The following is a 20,175-nucleotide window of genomic DNA, read 5'->3' on the forward strand; positions in this document are numbered from 1 at the left end:
TTATTATTATTATTATGTAGCTGTTTTCTCCTTCACTGTAACGTTGTCTTTATCAGATTTAACCACCCATGTCTTTCATTTGTGCTGATTTTTCTTTGTCTCACCTTGGCATCCATTTCTCCATGTCTTGCTTTGTTTGACTTTATCTCAAACATCCCATTTCTGTCACTTCTTTATGTTGTTAAAAAAAGTTTTWATGTTTCTTTTGTTCATCAGACGCGGGAGGCTGTATTCACGCTGTCTGCCATGACAGCTGGGATCAGGCGGAACTGGATTGAGGTTTTAAAGAAGTGCATCAGACCCAGCAGCTCTCCAGACCTCACCCAGTAAGTACCTGCAGCATAGCTAGCTACAACAAAAAAAGTTAGCAGGATGTGAAAAAAATCAAATTGTTGCATTTAATAAGGCTTTTATTGTAGTTTATATGAACACAAACTAATTCCAGTTGGAAATACTTTGTGTTAATCATTTTTATTTTAGACATTTCTAAACTAAAAAAAGTTGTTATGAGATAAATTTAAGGGCTGTTCAAATAAATTACACCAACAAGTGATTGTAGTYTTCAAGGACCAAAGATGGGATATGACCTCCTGTTTGACACAAAACACGTTAGACTCATTATGCTGTTTAAACACAGTGTTCTTCCCAAAAGGATTGGTAGTTTTTCCTTTATCTAAATAACAAGGAATTTGTCGGACTTTCGGTGTGTGACCGCAAGATAAATACTGTTTCCTCATTTGTTCATGTGTGAAGATCCATTATTCACCTGTAGGCCTGTCGTGGTAAGAAATAAATCAGTTAATCACACAGTACCRGGTAAATTAAAATGAGCTTGATAATTTTCATTTACCTGCTTGTTTTCTTCATGTCTCCCTGTTTTCTACTCAKTAGTGTAGGGAAGAGTGAACTCTGGCATCAGGTATTTACCAGGCACATGGTCTCCAGGCTCTGTAGCCTCAGAGCTCTGTGAACAGCCGTTTACGAGGAGGGATTTTGGTTTTCAGATGTCTTTTTGTTCAGCTGGTGCCAGGGCACCGTGCCAAACCTTCGGTTTGCCAAAAGTTTTTTTATTTATATATTTATTTGTTTTACAATACATTAATTTTATTTTGTAAGCAGTGTTAGGGTGCCCGCAGTTATTTTATAAAGCCAGAGGAAGACGCATAGAGAGTCAGTTGTGCCGGCTTGGATAGAGGAGGCGGGAGGCAATTTTACACCTTCATCAGCAGCTTGTTGTGTGTTCTTGTTTATATCTGTTTAAAATGTTCTCCAAACAATATCATCGTCTATCGCAATAATTTCTAAGACAATTTATCAACCAGCCAAATTTAGTTACTGTGACAGGCAAATTCACCTGTAGCTAACAGAACCACCTGAGGACGAGGTTTCTTTGGGAAACGGCTGAACACTGCAGAGCTGCATGATGACTCCTGCTGTAGGACTTCCTTGGAAACATTTTTTTGTTGACAACAACCTTGTTTAGTTTTTTCTGTTTTTGTTTTTATTATTTAAACGGGTAAATCCCAGATTTGATTGGACCCACTGTGGTCTCTATAGTAAATTGCTTGTGTCAAACACAGAACAGTCTGTATTCACCTAATTAAACAGTGATAATGTTCAACAGTGAAGCATCTGATTGTTGCTAATGCGCTGCTTTACTGTCRAGGATTTTTAGACCCTGTGGGTGAAAGTCTTTGCTCTGACACTGAGCTTCTTGATTTCTCTCTTTATCATGTCTGAAGCAATGAAGCGCCTCAAACGCTCTGGAAAAAACACAAGTGTGTGCTGTGTTTATAAAGCTTAATGGAGAAAAGAGCACAGAGATACACTGTGCACTGAAATTTGATGCTGGAAAAGTTKGAAAWTTTTCCTTGAAAATGYTTGAAAAGTGCTTGAATTTTACTGTGGGAAAAGTGTACCAACCCTATTATTTATCATTGGTTAATAAGTAATATTTTCCTTTTATTCTTCTTTTTTAGGTTACCTGACAATAACAGCGATAAAGAAAATTCCCATGCACGCCTTTTGTCGTCTTCCCGCCTCCACTCCTTACGTCGCAGCGACTCTCAGTCCGAAGTCTCGACCTCCAGCCCTGTGACGAAGCACAGGTTTGACTACGTGGAACTGTCCCCTGTCCCCGTCTCCTCCGGTTCTCTCCCAGCCGGTCAGAGGGAAGCKGGAGAAGGACAGGGGCGAGAGCACATCCAGTGGCAGGAGGAGAGGAACACCAGCAGCCAATGGGAGGCCATTTTGTCRAGGGAGGGCACTGGCGTTGGATCGAACCAGAAGCTGCACGTAGAGGATGAAATTGAGAAAAAGTGGGCGGAGTTTGAACGAATGCCATTCAAAGATGTGAGCTCTTTACCTCTGACAGGATCGCGGTCTTCTAGCCAGTCAGCCAACGAGGCGCTGCAGAGGGAGGTAGTGCGTGGAGATGATTCTCTAATTTGCAAATTTACTAAAATGCAAATTAACCCTTCATCTGCCAGGATGAAGTAAAATATTTCACTTTCTGCCTCGTAACACCTTTTGCTTCTTTCTAACCTGCACCTTATTTTTTAGGAGTATTTTCCATCTGAAATGCCATAAATAAAGAATAAGTCTTATTTAATCTGAAAAGTWCAGAGGAGTTATTGTGGAAAATGCTTCTAAAAGGCTGCTCTGCTTTTGTGTGCCGTGATGTGTGTCTCTGTTTGGACCTGTAGTTTTGCTCTCTCTCTCACACATGAAAGTCATCCCTGTGGCGTTGGTCAGTGGGCTTTACCTCCACCTCTGTCTTCTCTCAGGTGGCGTCACTGAGGCAACAGGTAGAGCGACTACAACATGGAGGACGGGGAGGGGGAGGAAGAGCGCGGGGTGTTTGCGGTCCCGAAGCCCCCTGCAGCCGCAGCCTGGCAGCCATGGAGCGCGCTCACAAACAGGCGCTGGAGGAACTGCAGAGGCAGCAYGASCGCCAGATGAGGGAGCTGGAGAGGGAGAGGGACAGGCTGCTGCTGGAGGAGACTCAGGACACGACACGAGGTCAGCCCGTCACACTTTACCAACTTACAGCTTGACTAGAACTCGTATTTATAGGAACTTGGTCTCCTGGTGGACCAGCCCTATCACGTTTTTAAAATTGTATGTAACGGGAAGTTGTGACAACAATAATTACACAACTTGTGTTGCCAAATGTCTGACTTGTAGAAGGAGCTGCTGGTTAGAGTCTGAGAAGCAAAAGGATTGCATCTTTTACAAGTTGTTGAACACAAACATTTAACCTTTCATGTTCTGTATAAGGCAGCGTGGTATATGCGGTAGAGGGTAGAAACGGTATGAAGACATTTATACTCTACGTCCTATCATCATTACGTCATTGGACCTGTGTCAGCATGGCTGCGAGTGCAGAGACAACTGAGCAGGAGTTTGAAATATAATGAAGAAATTCTAGCTTTTTAAAACGCGTATAGAGAGACTAAATCCTCAAAATTTCCTCCTCCCGCTGTAGAAAAGTTACGTCGTGCCGCGGGATCATTTCCTCCTCTCCTCTCCGCTCCTCTCCTCTCCTCTCCTCTCGCTGCACGTCGCACAGAGCAAAGCTTTAACAACTGTGGGAAAAGCTTAATTCACTTTAAGCTCACTCCTACATATTGTACATATTGTACATAAGTTTTTAACACCCAATTGTCGGAGAAAAAAATGTTTTTTATGTGTTGTTACCCAGAGAGATTATTAAAAAAAAAAAAGACGTGGACATTCCTTCAGTCATAAATCCATCTTGCTAATGTAAAGTCGGCTTCTGCTCTGATGATAAAGATGAGCGTGCAGCAGAGCAGCAGCAGCTAAGTTCAGCAGCCAGAAGCTCATTGTTTGGCAGGCAGACATTAAAGCAAAAATGTTGGGTTTAATTAAGATTACAGTTTTCTGCAAAAAATGCTCTAAAAATTACATTATCTTTACTTTTTATGATAATTTTCTATCACGATATATACCGTTACCATGAAGGGGTTCAATTTATACCGTGATATGAATTTTAGGTCAAACCGCCCAGCCCTAGTTCTGTAGTATTATAAATATTATTATGACACRTTTATTAAAGTACAGATATACTGTATTTGAGTGTATAATAAGCTTTGAGGATAATGCGATCCCCTTTGAGCTTAAAAACATAAAAATCTAATCCTTGTGTATAATGCCACCCCTAATTTTTTTCATCTATGCTGTTAAGAAGAAAACATCTACTGTTGTTGTTTATATYGTGAGGAAGTTCAGCTTAAAGACATGTCCCAGGGGCGTTTCTGGTCCCCACCTGTCGTTTTGCTCCTCAGAATGACTGCCTAAAAATGCTGCAGAATTTCTCAAAAGTGCATGAAAGCAAGGCTTTGGGCATGTTTTTTTTTATAAGAGTATAACATTATAAACATGATATAAAACTAAAAAAAGTTGATTTTACATGATATTGCCCCTTTTAAAGTAGAACACCAGGGGTTTGGGCTTAAGTGATGAATGAACCAATTGGCGGGCCGAACTTTGGGCCGCCAGTTGGATAGCCCTGTAGTACACTGTCAAATACTATCTGTTTTCTTTCAAATAAAAAGGAGTATGGGCCTTTTTAAATAGTTTCAGCCAGCTGTTTCATACTGGTGAACAAAGACAAGACAATGCAGACATTAATRATATTTAGTTTTAATAATTGCAGTTGACTCAATTGTTAATTGTTAAAACCCTAAAGCTGTGTTTAGTTTCATAGTTCACCAGTTTAGATGCTTCTGATATTTATTCTTCTTAGCATACTCTTGTGTAGGTGTGTGTGTGTGTTAACGCTGGCTGAACTCCTGCTCAGGACAACTCTTATAACAGAAGTCGTCGGCTTGTTTGTGTTTCAGTGATGGAGGCTCTGAAGAAAAAACACAAGGAGGAGCTGGAGAGGGAGGTGGAGAAAGTGAAGAGGCTGAGCAGCGGGAAGTTTGATTCGCACACTTTAAGATCTCAACAGCAGTAAGTTCAGTTTCTGTTTGTGTGACAAAAATATAGTTTCCCCTCTCTGTGGGCACTYGTGGGTTGAACCAGGCCATGTTTTTAGTTTTGAACCATTAACTCCATCTTGATCTCAGCAACACATCATATGGTTGCAGCTCTACTTCACGTGTGTACTTTTGCACCTTCCAAGACACTCGTTCTGTTTRAGGTGGTGTTTTCTGCTGCAGCACCTCGGCTCTCACACACTACAGGCCCTCACTGTCAGTTTGTGGATGTTTCTTCTGCTTTTAAGCATTTGGCCACAAAAAAGGTTTTCTGTGAAATGAAGGATGACTTTGCATATGATGCAATAATCCAGAGTTCCTTGTTGCAAACCYAACACCGCTGCAGACACAGGGTCTTGTTAGCACTCGAAGAATGTGGAAGAATTCAGTCATGGCTTRGATTCCCTTTGAAAGCTTCAAGAATGTCGTCGACACCGGCTGTTTCAGGGCTGGATATTTTAGAGCTTATCTATTTCGACTGCTGGTTGCATTTTTGCATAACCTTCCTCATTTTTGTGGTCATTAGTCATGAGCAGTGAGAAGGTTTTAAACCGGTGCAGGAAATACTTGAAGTATTTGTTTAAAAAACACAGCATGCTTATTAAAGCTATTCATAACATTATTCATACAATATGAWACAACCACGCTGTGATTTGTTTAGTAGAATATTTGTTTAAGGGGGAGACTGTGGCTCAATCTAACTGACATATGCAAGCATAACATGTTTCTCTTTTTTTATTTATTTATTTTATTTTAATTTTAATTTTTTGTCTCGTGCTGCTGCAGGGAAGAAACTCAGTCCCTGCAGAGGGAGCTTGCCGGTCTGTCTGAACGCTACTCCCAGAAGTGTCTGGAGCTGAACCGAGCCGAGCAGGCAAACGCCGAGAGAGAACGGGAAATCAGCCGAAAGGAGAGGGACATGGAGCAGCTGAGGAAAGAGAACTTGGTGAGTTCAGAGCTCTTCGTCCGCACATGATAAGATGATGTCACTGGTGCACGTTTGATAGACACTGATGTGAATTAAACCATTTATAAACCCATTTACTGCAAGAGTGAGAATAAAGTGTTTTCTTTCCCAGGATTTAAAGGCCCGTTTGACAGAGGAGATGACTCAAACCCGATCTCCAGGCACAGATCTGAGCTCAGAGAACCACAAAGGCAAGCTGCCCTGTGAATTCGAGGTATTGTTGTTTTTGAAACTGATCGTGGGTGGCTTGTATCTGGCAGGGCTGTTTTTAGCTTCTCTGTTGTGGGTGTGAAAATGTGCAAACCCACTTTGGCTTGTGTGTTGTGTAAGAACGCAAATGTATTTACAGCACGATAGCTCAGTGGTTAGCACTGACGCCTCACAGCAAGAATGTCCTGGGTTTGATCCCCTGTTTGGACCTGGGGTCTTTCTGTATGGAGTTTGCATGTTCTCCTCGTGTTTGCGTGGGTTTTCTCCAGGTACTCYGGTTTCCCCCACCCCTAAAAACATGTACAATAGTTTGCCTTCAGSCCCAGGCCGCCCTTGAGAAAGAGATCTTTGCTCTTAATGGGATTTGCCTGGTTAAATAAAATAAATAAATATTAGCATGATTTTTCTTAAATTTATAACCTCACTTGTCTTGCAGGTTCTCCTCAGAATGAAAGAGAATGAGATCGAGTATTTACACAAAGAGATCAGCTGTCTAAGGAACGAGCTACAGTTTCTCAACATGGTATTRTTTATTGCTTTATTTGTCACAAATATTGTTTGTGTCTTTGTTTTATACAGAACATATAAACATGTACAGTAATTCACTTCTGCCCTGRTTAACCCTTCACTCTACCTTTACTGTCTCTGTACAGTTTACTATGTTTTAACTCTACAAAGCTCATTTACTGTTACAGGTACTTTCAGTTCTGAGGTAGGTGGGATAAAGAAACTAGTTWTGGAGACTTTTATGTCTATAAATAAAGTCCTGCTGAAGTGGCTTAGCCTGCAGACATGCAGTGCATCAAATTACTGAGACAAATGTAGGCTATAATTTATAAAACACAAAGTGTAATTTGTTTCACGGCAGATGCGACGTTACATCACGTTTGCCTGAAGGTGAGCTTTGAAGATGATCTTTATTTGTTGCTGTGCAGGAAAAGCAGCTGGCCTGTGAGCGATACGCAGCGGTGCACAGCGAGCTGAACGGGATGAAGGGCCGAACGGAGCGGGAGATTCAGAGCCTGAAGGAGCACCTGAGGCTGGCCATGGCTGCTCTGCAGGAGGGACAGAAACTGGGCAACAGCCTGGACCATTGACAAGCTGTTGCTGGTACTAATGCTGTGAGACGGGGGGATGAGTGTCGCCGAAATACAGGCTAAGACATTTGAAGAGACTTTTTGTTTCTCTCTTTTTATACTTGACTCTTCAGTTGCTGTGGTGACTGAGTCAAAGAGATATTTGTACAAAACTTGTACTGTTGTTTCAGGATCTTAATGACTTGGCTTTCAGTAAATCTGCCAATGAGAAGCCATAGGTTTAATTACACTGGGCCTTATGTGATATATTAAAGTGCACTTTTTCCTTTTTGTTWTTGCTTTTTTGGGAGCGCAAGTTAGTATGGATACACATTTGGTCTTAAAACTGGAACATGTTTAGATTTTTGTTGTAGATAAAGACTGTCTCAACTTTTTATATATCTGCTGTTATCAGCTTTCCGTTTTAAGTTTTGCCTACTTCAGGAAAATGTCACACGTCTTAATTGGAAGCTTAATATTTACTGTAGCTGTTTTTCTGCAAACTTTATTAAACCTTGTTGTTTTGTTTATTAAATATGTGGAACATACATTGGGAGTCAAACATGGCAATACAGCACAATGTGTAAAGCTGAGTGAATGAGAAACAGATTCAGACTTGTTGCTGGTGTTCTTGCTTGTTCAAGTTTCTGCATCTTCAACACGTGGATGAGAACTCCCAAGCTTCCTGTCTCTCCTGATCCCTCATTGGCATTTTCTGTATGTGCCAGCACCATGACAAATGACAGGTGTTGCATCAATGAGCCAATTATATTTTTATAAATATATATATATGCATATTTTTTACTGATTGAAAGGTATTGTGACAAAATAATTTAACAACCTACTTTTTAAAAATAATTTTCATATTTAATGTATTATAGAGCCAGCATGGTCTTTGTAAATTATACTCATTTTTGCAATCAATAAAATGACTTCAGCAGGAAAAAAGGCTGTTGTTTGGTTAAATTGCAGACTGTAAGAAAAGTTGTTCCTCAGTATTTTCATCATATAGAAAGTCTTACCACATGAATTTTTAAAMAGTTTGTCTCATGTAATGACGCTATGAAAGCTATTTCAATGAAAACAATCTTTTAAGCCAACAAATCACACTAATGTGCAATAATTCTATCTTCAAAGTCCCATCTTCACATAGGCTACTGTATAAACATTTCTTTCTATGTTTCTTTTTTCTCCAGCATGACTCAGAAATAGGAAAACTTATATTTATTCATTATCATAAATATTTAGTTTACTAACGTAGGTTTGAGGCACTTTTGCCAGTCGGTCAGTGTCGTTGAGCTCATTTTCCCGCTAGGGGGCACCAAAGGTGTGTTTTTAACCGGAAGTGCTTTGACGGCTWCAGCTTCAGCGGTCATGGCGTCCACTGTTGCGACCAGTACGGTAGCTGGTGCTGCTAAAGCGGTAAAACCCATATTTAGTCGTGATTTGAACGAGGCTAAGCGCAGGGTCCGAGAGCTGTACCGAGCCTGGTACCGGGAGGTGCCGAATGCAGGTATGTTGGTCCGCTGTGGTGTTTAATAAGAGACTTTAGCTTCAAGGTCGACTCCATTGCTCGTCTTAGCTAAGGCTAGTAGCTGCTAAAAACAAATTTAAAACCGGAACAGTATTTATTGCCCAAATGTTTTCTAATGTTTGTGTCTAATTCATTTAAATAGGAAAATGTGGTATTTTTTTGGAGTGCTGGTTATCCCATTTTTAGAATTCGTTTAATAAACAACAATAAAACGAACAGTAAACATAAACAATCACTTATTTTCTGCAGTGCATGTTTGTTTATTAGTTTTACGTTGGGTCATTGAACGCATCGCAGTAGTTGTCATAAATTTACTCAAACCAAATTTAAGATTATTTATTCACTGCTTAAATTAGGAAATGTACTGACTTATCTAATATGTTTTTTTTTTCCAGAGGTACAAACAAGATTAACTGTTTTTAGAAGCTGTGCATAAATTGTATATATTGTGACTGTCTTGTGTCTGTTCTGGCTCTTTATATTCAGCATTCTTGTCAAATGTATGATCAGACTTAACCACATTTATCTATCAGCTGTTCTGTTGCAATAATTCTAATYTGTGGAACAAGCTATTATTCCTCATTAAGTCAAAATAGAATAACCCAAACACATCGAAAAATAAAAAAATAAAATAAAATTCGGTCTGCATTACTTTCACTCAACCCATAGCTTTCTTATCATGTTATTACAGCTGTTGTTTTATTAAGACTGAAGAGCAGCTGGCCGTGATTTCCTGGATGAATTCAATATGTTGACTCTCTGTCTGTCTGCAGTGGCCTTGTTTCAGTTGGACATCTCCTCACGCCAGGGAAGAGATAAAGTGCGGGAGATGTTCGACAAGAACAAGCACGTCACCGACCCTCGTGTGATCGACATGCTCGTCATTAAGGTATAATCGGCAGCCTGGCACAAGTTTCTGACCAGTTTTGTTGGCTCTTAAATCCCTTGTTAGCTGAGTTTAATGTTGATGTTGACTGTTTATCAGATTAACATTGGACCTATCCAACACTGTGTTAAGTAGTTTTTAATTTCAGGGTAAAATGGAACTTGAGGAAACAATCAACGTCTGGAAGCAGAAGACCCACGTAATGCGTTATTTCCATGAGACTGAAGTACCTCGACCAAATGACTTCCTGTCCAAATTCTACAAGGGTCATGACCCGTGAACTTTACAACTGCTAGCTGGTTTCTGACTCATTTGGTTCTGTCCAGTGTGAAAGATGTTCCTCTTTGGTGTAAATATATGCTTTAACACTCACAAACCTTTAATTGTCATTTGTTCAGTCTCAGGTTCAGGTTTTGGTCACAACAGATACTCTCACGTCAGAGCAGCTCTCTACAAGAAGCCTGGAAGACTATTTAATAAGCTTTCRAGAAGCTGGCTCTAACTGTTATCATGACCAACATGGCTGCTTTTTTTTCTTTAGAGTTGTTTTATTAACATTTATTCACTCAATMCGCTGTTTTAACAACACATAAGATAAAAGAAACACTTCAAAACTCATATGGAGTAGTCCTGATAGAAACAAAGCTCCCTTTCTAACTTTACATCACATACTGAAAATGCTGACAACTGAATTTATTTAACACACGTTTGTTCTGGTCTAATGAAGCCACAAACTAAACCTCGCTCAGATGTTTCTCCTTTTATTAAGACTGAAGCAGTGCGTGCAAATACAGAATACAAAGAGCTCATGATAGCAGCACTGTGTCAATAACAGCTAAATCCCTGAAACCAGTGCAGACCATTTAAAAACGCCAGCAGAATCTCCAAGGAGGTATTTATTCACACCTGCAGGTGATCAAACAGGATCWTCTGTGGAGGAAAGAAATGGAGGTTACATTTTAATCTTAATGGGTTTGGAAACAGCTGCAAGACAAAAAAAAAAAAAAAAACTAAGCTTAGCAATGCATCAAACAAATCTCATGTCTGGACTGCATCTGGAGCTAATGGAGTCAGAAATAAATCTATATTGTGATGATCTAAAACCTATGTGAGAGTGATTCAGTAAGCCGAACAGAAAGCTGGACCTGACCGAGAGCATGACTGATTTAATTGGCTTCACATTAACAGATTGAAGCCAAATCTATTGGCATCAATGTGAGCAACAGTACCTACACCCACTGTCTCATTTTATTCACTTTTAAAAACCAACTACATCCTCCACATTTATCTGCTTGTAGACCTGTGGTATTTAATGCTAAACATTTAGTTCCAAGAAAAAAATAAAAGATGAAACCATAGATTAAGGGTTTTTAAAAAATGTTCTAATCTGGACAGATCCTCATAAATTAACTACATTTTGCTGGTTAATTCTGAAGTGCAGCATAACTATCTGGTTTAATGGATTGAAAAAAGTATTTACACCCTCTCATCCTCTGTTGTTGCTGAAAGGATTCAAACTGTCAAGTATTTCTATTGGCTAATCCATAAAATGACCAGATTTCTGAAATTAGATTGAGAGAAATTGAGGTCATCCTAGTATATTTCTTTATATAAATGTTAACTTTTTAAAAAAGTAACTAGTTTATTCTACTGATCCAAGGGTGGAAATTAGCACCGGCCACTGGCCAAATGCGGGTAAAATTATGAAGTGGCATGTAGATCTGAACAACTGCGTTGAATGAACTACTATTAATGAACTAAAARAATTGCATTCAAATCGCGCTACTGACCTTTGTCAAAACCTCAGTTTCGTTTTTATTCTGCATTTCAGAGCCTGTAGGATGTTAAACATTAAATAACATCTTCCAACCTGCTCTGCAGCTAGAAATAAATCCCCCTCCTCCTTTCCTGCGTGTTAAACTTTAACGTTAAAAGTTTAACGCGTTGTAAAGTGCCCGTTTAGTGGTGCTTATGGCTTTCCATAGCAGTCCCAGCCGACAGAGGAGGCCCAAAGACATGTTTACAGACTGACTCATTTAGTGCTTAGAAATACAGTATACTAAAGTCAGCCTGAGTGAACAGTAGTGGCCAAAACTTTGGAGAGTGACTAAACTTGTCACAAATTTAGTTGACAGTTTTTATGATGGGATTTGCATATACTCCATAAAAACGTGTGACAAAAAGATAAAAAAAAACCCAAACAAAAACACTTTGTAATAATACCCGTGATGTAGCCTGACCATTGCCTTTCTATACAATTTTGCTCGATTTGAAGCAAAGCGTAGACCAAGAGGCTGGTTTTTACCAGGCTACCTCTGAGAACTTTATACCTTAAAACCATAGTCTGGCAACGCAAACTGTTCAATGTCAAATTTATTTACAAAAGCTGACCAAAGTGCTTCACAGTTCAGTCAAGACTTGTATCAAAAAACAGATAAACACAATACAGAAACATAATATTGTATATAAAAAGCTCTAACTGAACCTCTAATCAAATGCCAAAGAAAAGAAATGGGTCTTCTTCAGCAAAGATTTAAAAACCTCGACTGTCTCTGATGACCGTTCAAAGTAGCACCACCTGGTGTTCGTATGGTAAAACAGCACCTTCTTACAACGTAGAGAAATAACACGATGAAAGGAAGGTATTTGAAGTATTTTACTTGCATTATATGGAATTCCATCATACATTTAAATAAAATGCAACAATGTTCAATCATACAATCTTTGAAAAAAAAAACAAACAAACCCTGACATCAAACAAAAAGAACAAGCCTCAAACCAATACAAACTGTACATCATTAAATATTTACAAACCATCATGTTTCTTAGTGCTGAATAAAAAMTAAATTAGCAGCTTTGACATGTGACCAGCTGAAATGAATACTACCTTAGAAGACCTCTATGCAGAATATTTTAATGCATTCACATATTCTTGGATCATATTGTGCTTCACTGTCAGAAACAAACTAGTATAAACTTACTCTAATACAGTAAAATAAATAACAAACTTCTTAATGATAATTTAATCATTGAAATTTACATTTTTACTGTACAAAAACAAAAGAAAATATAAAGTGAGAAATCTTTCACAGGTAACAGAAATTCAGTTTGTTTAGTGAATGTAACAACATGTAAACAGCTTTAAATGAAGTGGAAGTGTCGCCATAGTGCAGAATCGTTCCTGTTAGCTCCTCGTGCAAAAGGTAGTTTCAGTGTTCCATCACTAAAAGAAATGCAGATCCATAAAAAGATAGTTTAGTTAACAGAATACTAGATAAAATTGTCCAACTAATACATTTGAGAAATTTTCTTCTCCAAAGCCCAACAGTAGTTCAGGACGTACTTCTGTAGTTATCTGAACTGACAAAATGTTTTTGTTTTGATGTAGAAACTATAAAAAGTAAAATGTGCAGGCAGCACTTGATGTTCTATTTTTTAATGATTGATCTTAAAAAAAGATTTTAACTCAAATCTCACTGGACATCTGGATTCACATAGCAACTCTTATTCAAGTAGGGGGTCTACAGTGTAGGGGAGTTTCTTGGCTGTGTGGGTGGAGTTTGGCAAAACTGATTGTTCGAATTAACTTGTCTTTTGGGGCAAACCAATGATGAAGTAATGTAGTAGAAACATTATTGTGAACATGCAAATATAATTTGTCTTTTCATAGTTTAAAACAGAACAATGTATCAAATAAAAATTCTAAACAAAAACATAAATTCCTGTCTGAATTTGACAAAAATTATTAAGGTTAAGGTACACTTTAAAAGTGCAAACTTCCACATTTACACCAGGATTTTAATGTTGATAGACCAAGTTCATTTTCAGAGAGAGGAGGGGAGCTCAAAGGCAGAAATGGAGAATAAAAAAGTCAGCTACAGAGTGAAGTAGACGAGCTATTATTTGTTTTAGAAGAGGAAAGAGGAAGAGCACCGGTGGCATTAATGGTATTTTTTTGCCATGTGCCAAATATTAACTGACCATAGTTTTTCTGATGCTTAATTGCACACAATATGATTTTGCCCAACTGTACTGGGGCCATCCTTTGCTCACAAAATCTTCTGCTATTATAAAAGAATACTATGAACATTTTAAATCTGATCATTCTTTCACATTTTAAAATCCCAATCTTAGCACAATAAACCCAGAGCTGCACATTTGGAGGAATTGCTTTTCCAAATTTGCAGGAGAAGCAAACTGATAAAAGAAGCTCATGCACTGCCATCCTGATTAAATGTCCCATTTCCTGTGTTTCAAACGAGCGACTCTGGCTGTTTTACCTGACGTTTGAAGTAGAGCCGCTTGAAGAACGTGTTCAACTCAAAGGCTCCAGGTTTAACGGCGTTCTCCGTTTTGCCGTTTTCCATCAGCCTGACGATCTGTCCCCTGCTGACGGCGGCTCTGAGGCTCGTGCTCTTCACGATCTGCGCGCTGGGCTCAGAGTCGGGTGTGGGCCGGGACGACACAGTGATGTAGGTGGCATCTTTCAGATGCTCCTGGTAACTCACTGCCAGGAGGAAAGTTGTTACACCGTTTTTAATTTTTTTAATTTTGTTTGCCAACTTGTCTTAAAATAATCTGATTACTAAAAGCGAATGAACTGAAACTGACGAGTGCAGAGTTTCGTCTACCTGCAGAGGTGACGGCTGTATCTGTGGTGTTGCTGAGCTCCAGCAGAACAGTGGGATACGCAGGATGCAACAGGAAGAGCTTTCTGATGAGCGGCCTCGCTGCAGAAACGCCCGGCGCCGTCTGAGTGGACAGTATGGACAGTTAAACACAGCAAACGATGACAGAACTCATCTCCTGGTGAGCAGAGCAGACTCACAGTAGTCCTGGTAGCATTTCTCTGGGTTCTGATTGGATCGCTGGCCCAGAACAAGAAAGCTGATTGGCCAGTTGAGGTGGATATTGCTGAGGTTTCCAAAACGAGGCGGGGACACACAAAGTCAGCTGCCCAGAGGACGCTGCCACTCGCCCCGTTAATTATCTTTGCCTGAAGAGACAGAGTGTCAACGAATGATGTGATCAACAAAAAGCACATTTCTGAGTTCTGCAATGATTTTAAAAAGATGTTGTTGTTTTTTTACCTGCATGGTGCCGTTTGCTGAATGTTGAACAAAAATATCAAGGATTCCATCATTATTAAAGTATCCCAGAGCTGGCTGACTGAAACAAAACAAACAAAAAACATTCAGGAAAACTTTCCAAGTTCTTTTCATCTTTTCAACAACTCTTCAGTCCTCTCATGTCATGTCTCGTGTGTATGAGATATTGGACACTGGTGTTATGAAGCAACCTCTAACTCAGATTATTATGTTTGACTGGTCAGGAGGAGCTGCTACCTGTGAATAGGAGCCAAGCTGAAAGCCCACTCTTTGCGTAAGTCCCGCTGTCGGACCACCGACAGCGTGCTGGCACCGTAGACCAACACCCAGTCGCTCCTGGTAGAATTCAGGTTAGAAGCTGTGTCCAGGCTGTTGCGGTCGATCCTCCAATCCGCCACAAGAGGGAGCAGGAACTCCACGCTTTCAGACCCTCTGGTTCCGAGGAAGACAAAAAAAGGAGAAAGTTAGATTTGTTGTGGCATCAGTGCAACGATGAGATCTCGTGAACTCTTAGAGATTTCAATCAAACTCTAAGAAAGTACACATCGGTACCTGTGAATGCGTATGATGGAGAAACCCGTTTTATTGAGGCCCTCCCACACGGTGTCCTTCTTCCGAAGCGGTTGTGGGATGGCCATGTCTCCAAAGGCGCGAAAGTAGATGTCTTGCAAAGAGATGGCCTGGATGTTACCTGAGCAGAGCAGATGAAAATGTAAAAACACATGATATGAATGGTTAAAACTAAAACATCCATAGCTACACAAGGTAGGAGTGTTAGAAAGTATCGATACACTGAAATACTGTAATATTTCCTGATACTCTACCGATTTCTAACTGTGGCTTAAAATGTGAACTTTCATGCCAGCGGCTCATTCTTGTGTTGCATTTTAGTCTCTGACCACTTGTTTGCAGCAATCAGCCATTTGGCTCCTCTAATCCCGAGACCACGGACTGCAGCCTGCCATCAGAACCCCACAATACAGCACACAGGTGGGTTTTTATCTAGCGCCATGAGCTGAAAGGGGGTCCCGGACGGACAACACTGAAGTGACCAAATGCAACGAGCATACGAAACACTGAGGGCATTGAAATGATCGTTTACTGCAGGGGTTCTCATGCCATTTGGGACTGGGGACCCCTTACAAGGGTGAAAAAAATTCCAGGGACCCCCTCATAAACCAAATGCTGTTTTAAAAGATAATTTATTGTCATTTCAACAACTTAATGCCATGGGAATATAATTTTTTATTAAGTTTATTACGTTTTATTTGTTCATTGTTCTCTGTGCATTTTTAAAAATAAAAACCAAATTAACATTTTAGTAAAAATGTTTGAGGACCCCCAAGATACCTCTCACGGACCCCTGGGGATCCAGGGACCCCAGTTTGAGAACCTCTGGTTTACTGAACTTTCAGCACAAGATATAGACTTAAGTGTGGTGGCCGACCATATTTTTTATATAAAAAATATATTATCAAACTTTTTAATGGCACATTTGGCCTAACCACTGAAAACATGGATGAAATATCTTTTATCCACATCCAGCAGTCACTGTGGGAGGGGCAGGGGACACCTGAACAGGCCACAGGTTCATCACAGGGCCACATAGTGACAGAAAACCGTTCACCCCGGAGAAAACCCACACATGCATGGAGAGAACATGCAAACTCTACCCAATAGGGTACCCGGCAGGGATTCGATTCGGCAACCTTATTTCTGAGATGCAGCTCTACACACTGAGCCACTGTGCCACCCAAAAGGAAACATAATACATACAAAACACACCAAGTTTTTTTAAAATTAGACTTTTTTGGAGAAAAAAAAACCCAATATATTGAATCAAGACCTCAATGTCATGACATGGATCATATCACCAAACCAACACAACCCTGACACGAGGGACAAGGATTAGCTGTACGAGTATTTGTCTGAAGGGATGTTGGGATTCCCGCTCGTCACCTAGTCCAAACAGGATGTAGAACGCTCCTTGCTGCGTCTCATGCAGCAAAGGTCCGATGAGCTTCCCTTGCCCTGTGAGGTTGAAAGGCACGGGATGTCCGAGCAATGCTCCCGTCTGTCCAGAGATCATAGTCAGGGACAAATCCATGGACTAAAAACGGGAAATAAATACACGTAAAGTTTCTTACAACCACTCTACAGTGCAGTCTAGAAGAACACAGAGGTGTTCAGTGATTTGTTGGGAATAAAATAGGAAGATGGAAGCTTTACCTCATCAGCAGGAAGAGTGGCAACAAGCAGGTCAGGGACCGAGTCGCCCTCGATGTCAGGGAGTAAAACTGCCTGAGACACGATGTTCTTCAGCGTGACTGTCCACAGCCTCTTACCTGAAGAGTCAAAGACTTCTCTGAGCATTTTAACAATCCAGTCCTCACATCATTTTTATTTTAAATATGAGTAGAACACTCACAATATAACAACACAATATGTAGAATATAGAAATACAATAAATAAATAAATAAACCCTAATTACTCGGCTGAAGAGTTCAGAGCTTTTTTTTTGGGACTAGCCCTTCTCTACCTGAGGTGCTGATGACCGCCGTGAGGATGGACTTCCCAATGAGGAGGCAAACATTTGATGGCTGCGTGCTGTTCCACAGACCACACTGGATGTACATCACAGACTCAGGCATGACTTTCCTCCACAGCACCTGACCGCTGACAGCTGACACAGCCACTGCACTGTAATCTGGGATTAACAACAAATATTAAAACACAGACAGCAGCTCTAAATATCTAAAAAAAAAAGTAGCTTAGATACCAAACTGGGATCCCCCTCCCCTTTATGCCCATATAAACATGACTGAGTCAACCATAAAGCTGATTTTGTACACTTGACGTTAAATTTGATTCATTATAAATCTAAAAAAGATCAAATAATTTGTAAACCGTAGAAGTGAAAGAGGGGGGCACTTTGTTTGAATTCCACCACTGACCTTCACTTATAGTCCAACGTCTGGTTTCACCAATCAGGCGTATTTAAAACTTACTTCTACTCTTTTGCGTTGTGTGTGTCTCGTTGGTCGACTCGGTGACGGCCAGAAGCACGTCCTCTACAGAATCCCCGTCAACATCCCACAAGGCCAGAGCAGGCGGAGTCAAACCTGAACCCAAAGCAGAAACAAGCACTGAAGAAATCCACCTCTCTTTTTCAGTTGTCTCCAACAATAAACTTTTCTTAAGAACAGTTCATTTTGTGCAGAGATAAACCAGGAAGTTGTCGGATTAAGGCTGACGGTGCTAAATGTGACCCATCATATCAAAATGAGGATTAAGTCAAATTTGGTCAAAAGGACCCAATTACATTTACCTACATTTTTATTCCTGGATCATTCTGATATCATAACAGAACCAGAGATATGCCTTAATTTGTCTTGTTGGTTACAATAATACAGTAATATTTGGTCTGATTCCTAATTTTATGTCATTTTTATGAGGAATTTTTCATTTCATTATGAAGAGGAAATCTCAAATAGTATTTGAATATTGACATTTCCCAGCTGGAAAGAAACTAAAACATTGCTAACTCACAGGGAAAATCACAAAATTTAAAAAGGTGTTTTTCCTCAAAATCAGTTTCTTTGTTGCTACTCCTCAAAAAAGTGCTTTTTATGATTATAATTTCACACAGGTCATTCAAATGAAACAGTGATGAGGCATTTATTTGTTTTGACAAAATACAATTTTTGTAAGTGTTTAATCAAAATACTACATGTACCCATTTCTCCATATATCAATTTTAGACTTAATCCTGGTTTCGATGTGATGGGTCACAAAATAGGCACTCGTGAACTTTAATGTAAGGGTTGCCGTCTCAGTCTAGACATGTAGACTCCTTGGTAAGTGTTAGGTGAGAGACATTTGGAGCACCGTTCACTTAATGTGCATGTCAACAAAGTAAGCTCTTCATGAGCGTTTATGTTTTCACTTTAATCTGAAAGAACAGTAAATCTATGAGTTTGTTTGTAATTCACGTGTTTAAGTTTTGAGTAAAAGGTTTTTTACCGACTTTCTCTCCCAGAGCTTTCTCCCACTGCAGCTTCTTCTCCAGCTCTCCCCTCTGACAGGGCACGAGGAACACGCACAGCAGCACGATCATGGCGGCGCAAACCAAAGGCACCAGGAAGAACGCGCTTCGGACCAAATTCTTCATTCTCATCCTCTTCTCCTTCTCCCCTTCGGTGCCGTGAACCCCGAGCCCGGAGCCCTCCGACGTCCTGGCGCCCCCTCTCTCCTCCCCGTTCTTCTCCATTCCCGAGTCCCTGTGGTTCCGGAACTGGCCGTTTTTCAGCTCGCCGCGATCCCGCCTGGATTTCCCAGAGATGCGCTCCGTCCATTCGTCTTCTTCCTCCTCGTCTTCCTCTTCATTGTCCAGGGCCTCATTGAGTCTTTCTGATTTGCCAGCGTGGCCGTTTCTGGGGTAGTTGAGGACAAGGTCATCTTCTTCGCTCTCGTCGCTGTCGGCCTGGGTGAGAGGATCATAGTCCCCGAGCTCTGAGCCCTTCTTCCCTGAAACACACAGAGGCAGCGAATGAGTGTTCAGTGTTTTATGAAGTATGCAGAATCAATAGGTTACGGCTTTACGTGTCTAAATCCACACTTTAATGAAACCATTATCCCTTTAAATACATCTTCTTAAATGACTCATCACATTAGGATAATATTAAAATACATTTAAACTAAAATTTGTCAGTATAACTTAAACAAACTCACTAGGAACATATAAAAACTACACCATTTTGTGCCGTAATTTCTGTTGCAGACTCAACTGGCTTTTTTATACAATTCATTAAAAAACATTACAGATCTTTTACGTTTTTTGATTGATTTGATTTATTTATTTAACAGGAAAAGATTTTTAAAAATCATGTCTGACTCAGCATAATTGCTGTTTTACAGCAGGTTCCTGTTCTGCAGCACATAAAACACTCAGAATTACAGCATCACAATCACATCATTATTATTACACCATAGACACAAAGACAAACAAGCATACCAAATTTCAAAAAGGCAGCATTTGCAAAATAAGATGTCTAAATATGAGCACAACAGAAAGTGTCAAACGAGGCTATCAGGTCTTACCTACTGCCAGTATGAATTTGAAAACAATACCACAAAATATGACCATTCAGCGCATGTTTCTTTGTCATTATGTCCAAGTGTTGTCCAGTGCATCCTTTAGGTATCTCTAAATCATTGGAGCGCATGACTGTGATGGTGGGTAAACTGCCTGTAGGTCTGAGTCTGTGTGTGCTCTTTCAGACGACATGACGCTGTAGATATTACTGGCTCTGGAGAGGCCAGAGATCAACCCAGTTGGTCAAGAGAGGTGTTAAAGGCACAGTGTGTAGGATTTGTTGTTTTCAGCAACAT

The 20,175-nt window shown here is 40.1% G+C and overlaps 3 protein-coding genes across 3 annotated transcripts in view; 2 read left to right on the forward strand and 1 right to left on the reverse strand.

Annotated features, from left to right (window-relative positions):
• The window catches only part of LOC106520706 (TRIO and F-actin-binding protein), a 24,070-nt gene extending 15,866 nt beyond the window's left edge, over nt 1-8,204 (forward strand). The window contains exons 11-18 of the mRNA XM_014012931.1: nt 217-326; nt 1,980-2,421; nt 2,787-3,021; nt 4,866-4,977; nt 5,790-5,949; nt 6,083-6,184; nt 6,617-6,703; nt 7,116-8,204. Coding sequence (XP_013868385.1) covers nt 217-326; nt 1,980-2,421; nt 2,787-3,021; nt 4,866-4,977; nt 5,790-5,949; nt 6,083-6,184; nt 6,617-6,703; nt 7,116-7,277 — 1,410 coding nt within the window. The 3' untranslated portion in view covers nt 7,278-8,204. The remainder of the gene's footprint in view (nt 1-216; nt 327-1,979; nt 2,422-2,786; nt 3,022-4,865; nt 4,978-5,789; nt 5,950-6,082; nt 6,185-6,616; nt 6,704-7,115) is intronic.
• Nucleotides 8,205-8,608: 404 nt separating this feature from the next.
• On the forward strand, nt 8,609-10,052 carry ndufa6 (NADH:ubiquinone oxidoreductase subunit A6). Its single transcript, XM_014012937.1, has 3 exons — nt 8,609-8,769; nt 9,564-9,679; nt 9,825-10,052. The coding sequence occupies exons 1-3, from the start codon at nt 8,631-8,633 to the stop codon at nt 9,954-9,956; spliced, it is 387 nt and encodes a 128-aa protein (XP_013868391.1). The 5' UTR covers nt 8,609-8,630; the 3' UTR covers nt 9,957-10,052.
• Nucleotides 10,053-12,314: 2,262 nt separating this feature from the next.
• fam234b (family with sequence similarity 234 member B) overlaps nt 12,315-20,175 on the reverse strand; it is a 14,495-nt gene continuing 6,634 nt past the window's right edge. The window contains exons 2-13 of the mRNA XM_014012933.1: nt 18,808-19,311; nt 17,793-17,906; nt 17,324-17,491; nt 17,014-17,129; nt 16,744-16,894; nt 15,337-15,475; nt 15,022-15,216; nt 14,767-14,845; nt 14,505-14,672; nt 14,308-14,428; nt 13,957-14,183; nt 12,315-12,899 (exon numbers count right to left, since the gene is read on the reverse strand). Coding sequence (XP_013868387.1) covers nt 12,897-12,899; nt 13,957-14,183; nt 14,308-14,428; nt 14,505-14,672; nt 14,767-14,845; nt 15,022-15,216; nt 15,337-15,475; nt 16,744-16,894; nt 17,014-17,129; nt 17,324-17,491; nt 17,793-17,906; nt 18,808-19,311 — 1,985 coding nt within the window. The 3' untranslated portion in view covers nt 12,315-12,896. The remainder of the gene's footprint in view (nt 12,900-13,956; nt 14,184-14,307; nt 14,429-14,504; nt 14,673-14,766; nt 14,846-15,021; nt 15,217-15,336; nt 15,476-16,743; nt 16,895-17,013; nt 17,130-17,323; nt 17,492-17,792; nt 17,907-18,807; nt 19,312-20,175) is intronic.

This window comes from Austrofundulus limnaeus, unplaced genomic scaffold (genome assembly GCF_001266775.1).
Source record: "Austrofundulus limnaeus strain Quisiro unplaced genomic scaffold, Austrofundulus_limnaeus-1.0 Scaffold96, whole genome shotgun sequence".
In the NCBI taxonomy this organism is placed as follows: Eukaryota; Metazoa; Chordata; class Actinopteri; order Cyprinodontiformes; family Rivulidae; genus Austrofundulus; species Austrofundulus limnaeus.

Coding starts and splice junctions, on each gene's coding strand:
- ndufa6 (XM_014012937.1), top strand. CDS start 8,631: ATGGCGTCCACTGTTGCGACCAGTACGGTAGCTGGTGCTGCTAAAGCG. Junction 8,770..9,563: donor CCGGGAGGTGCCGAATGCAG/GTATGTTGGTCC, acceptor GTCTGTCTGCAG/TGGCCTTGTTTCAGTTGGAC. Junction 9,680..9,824: donor TCGACATGCTCGTCATTAAG/GTATAATCGGCA, acceptor TTTTAATTTCAG/GGTAAAATGGAACTTGAGGA.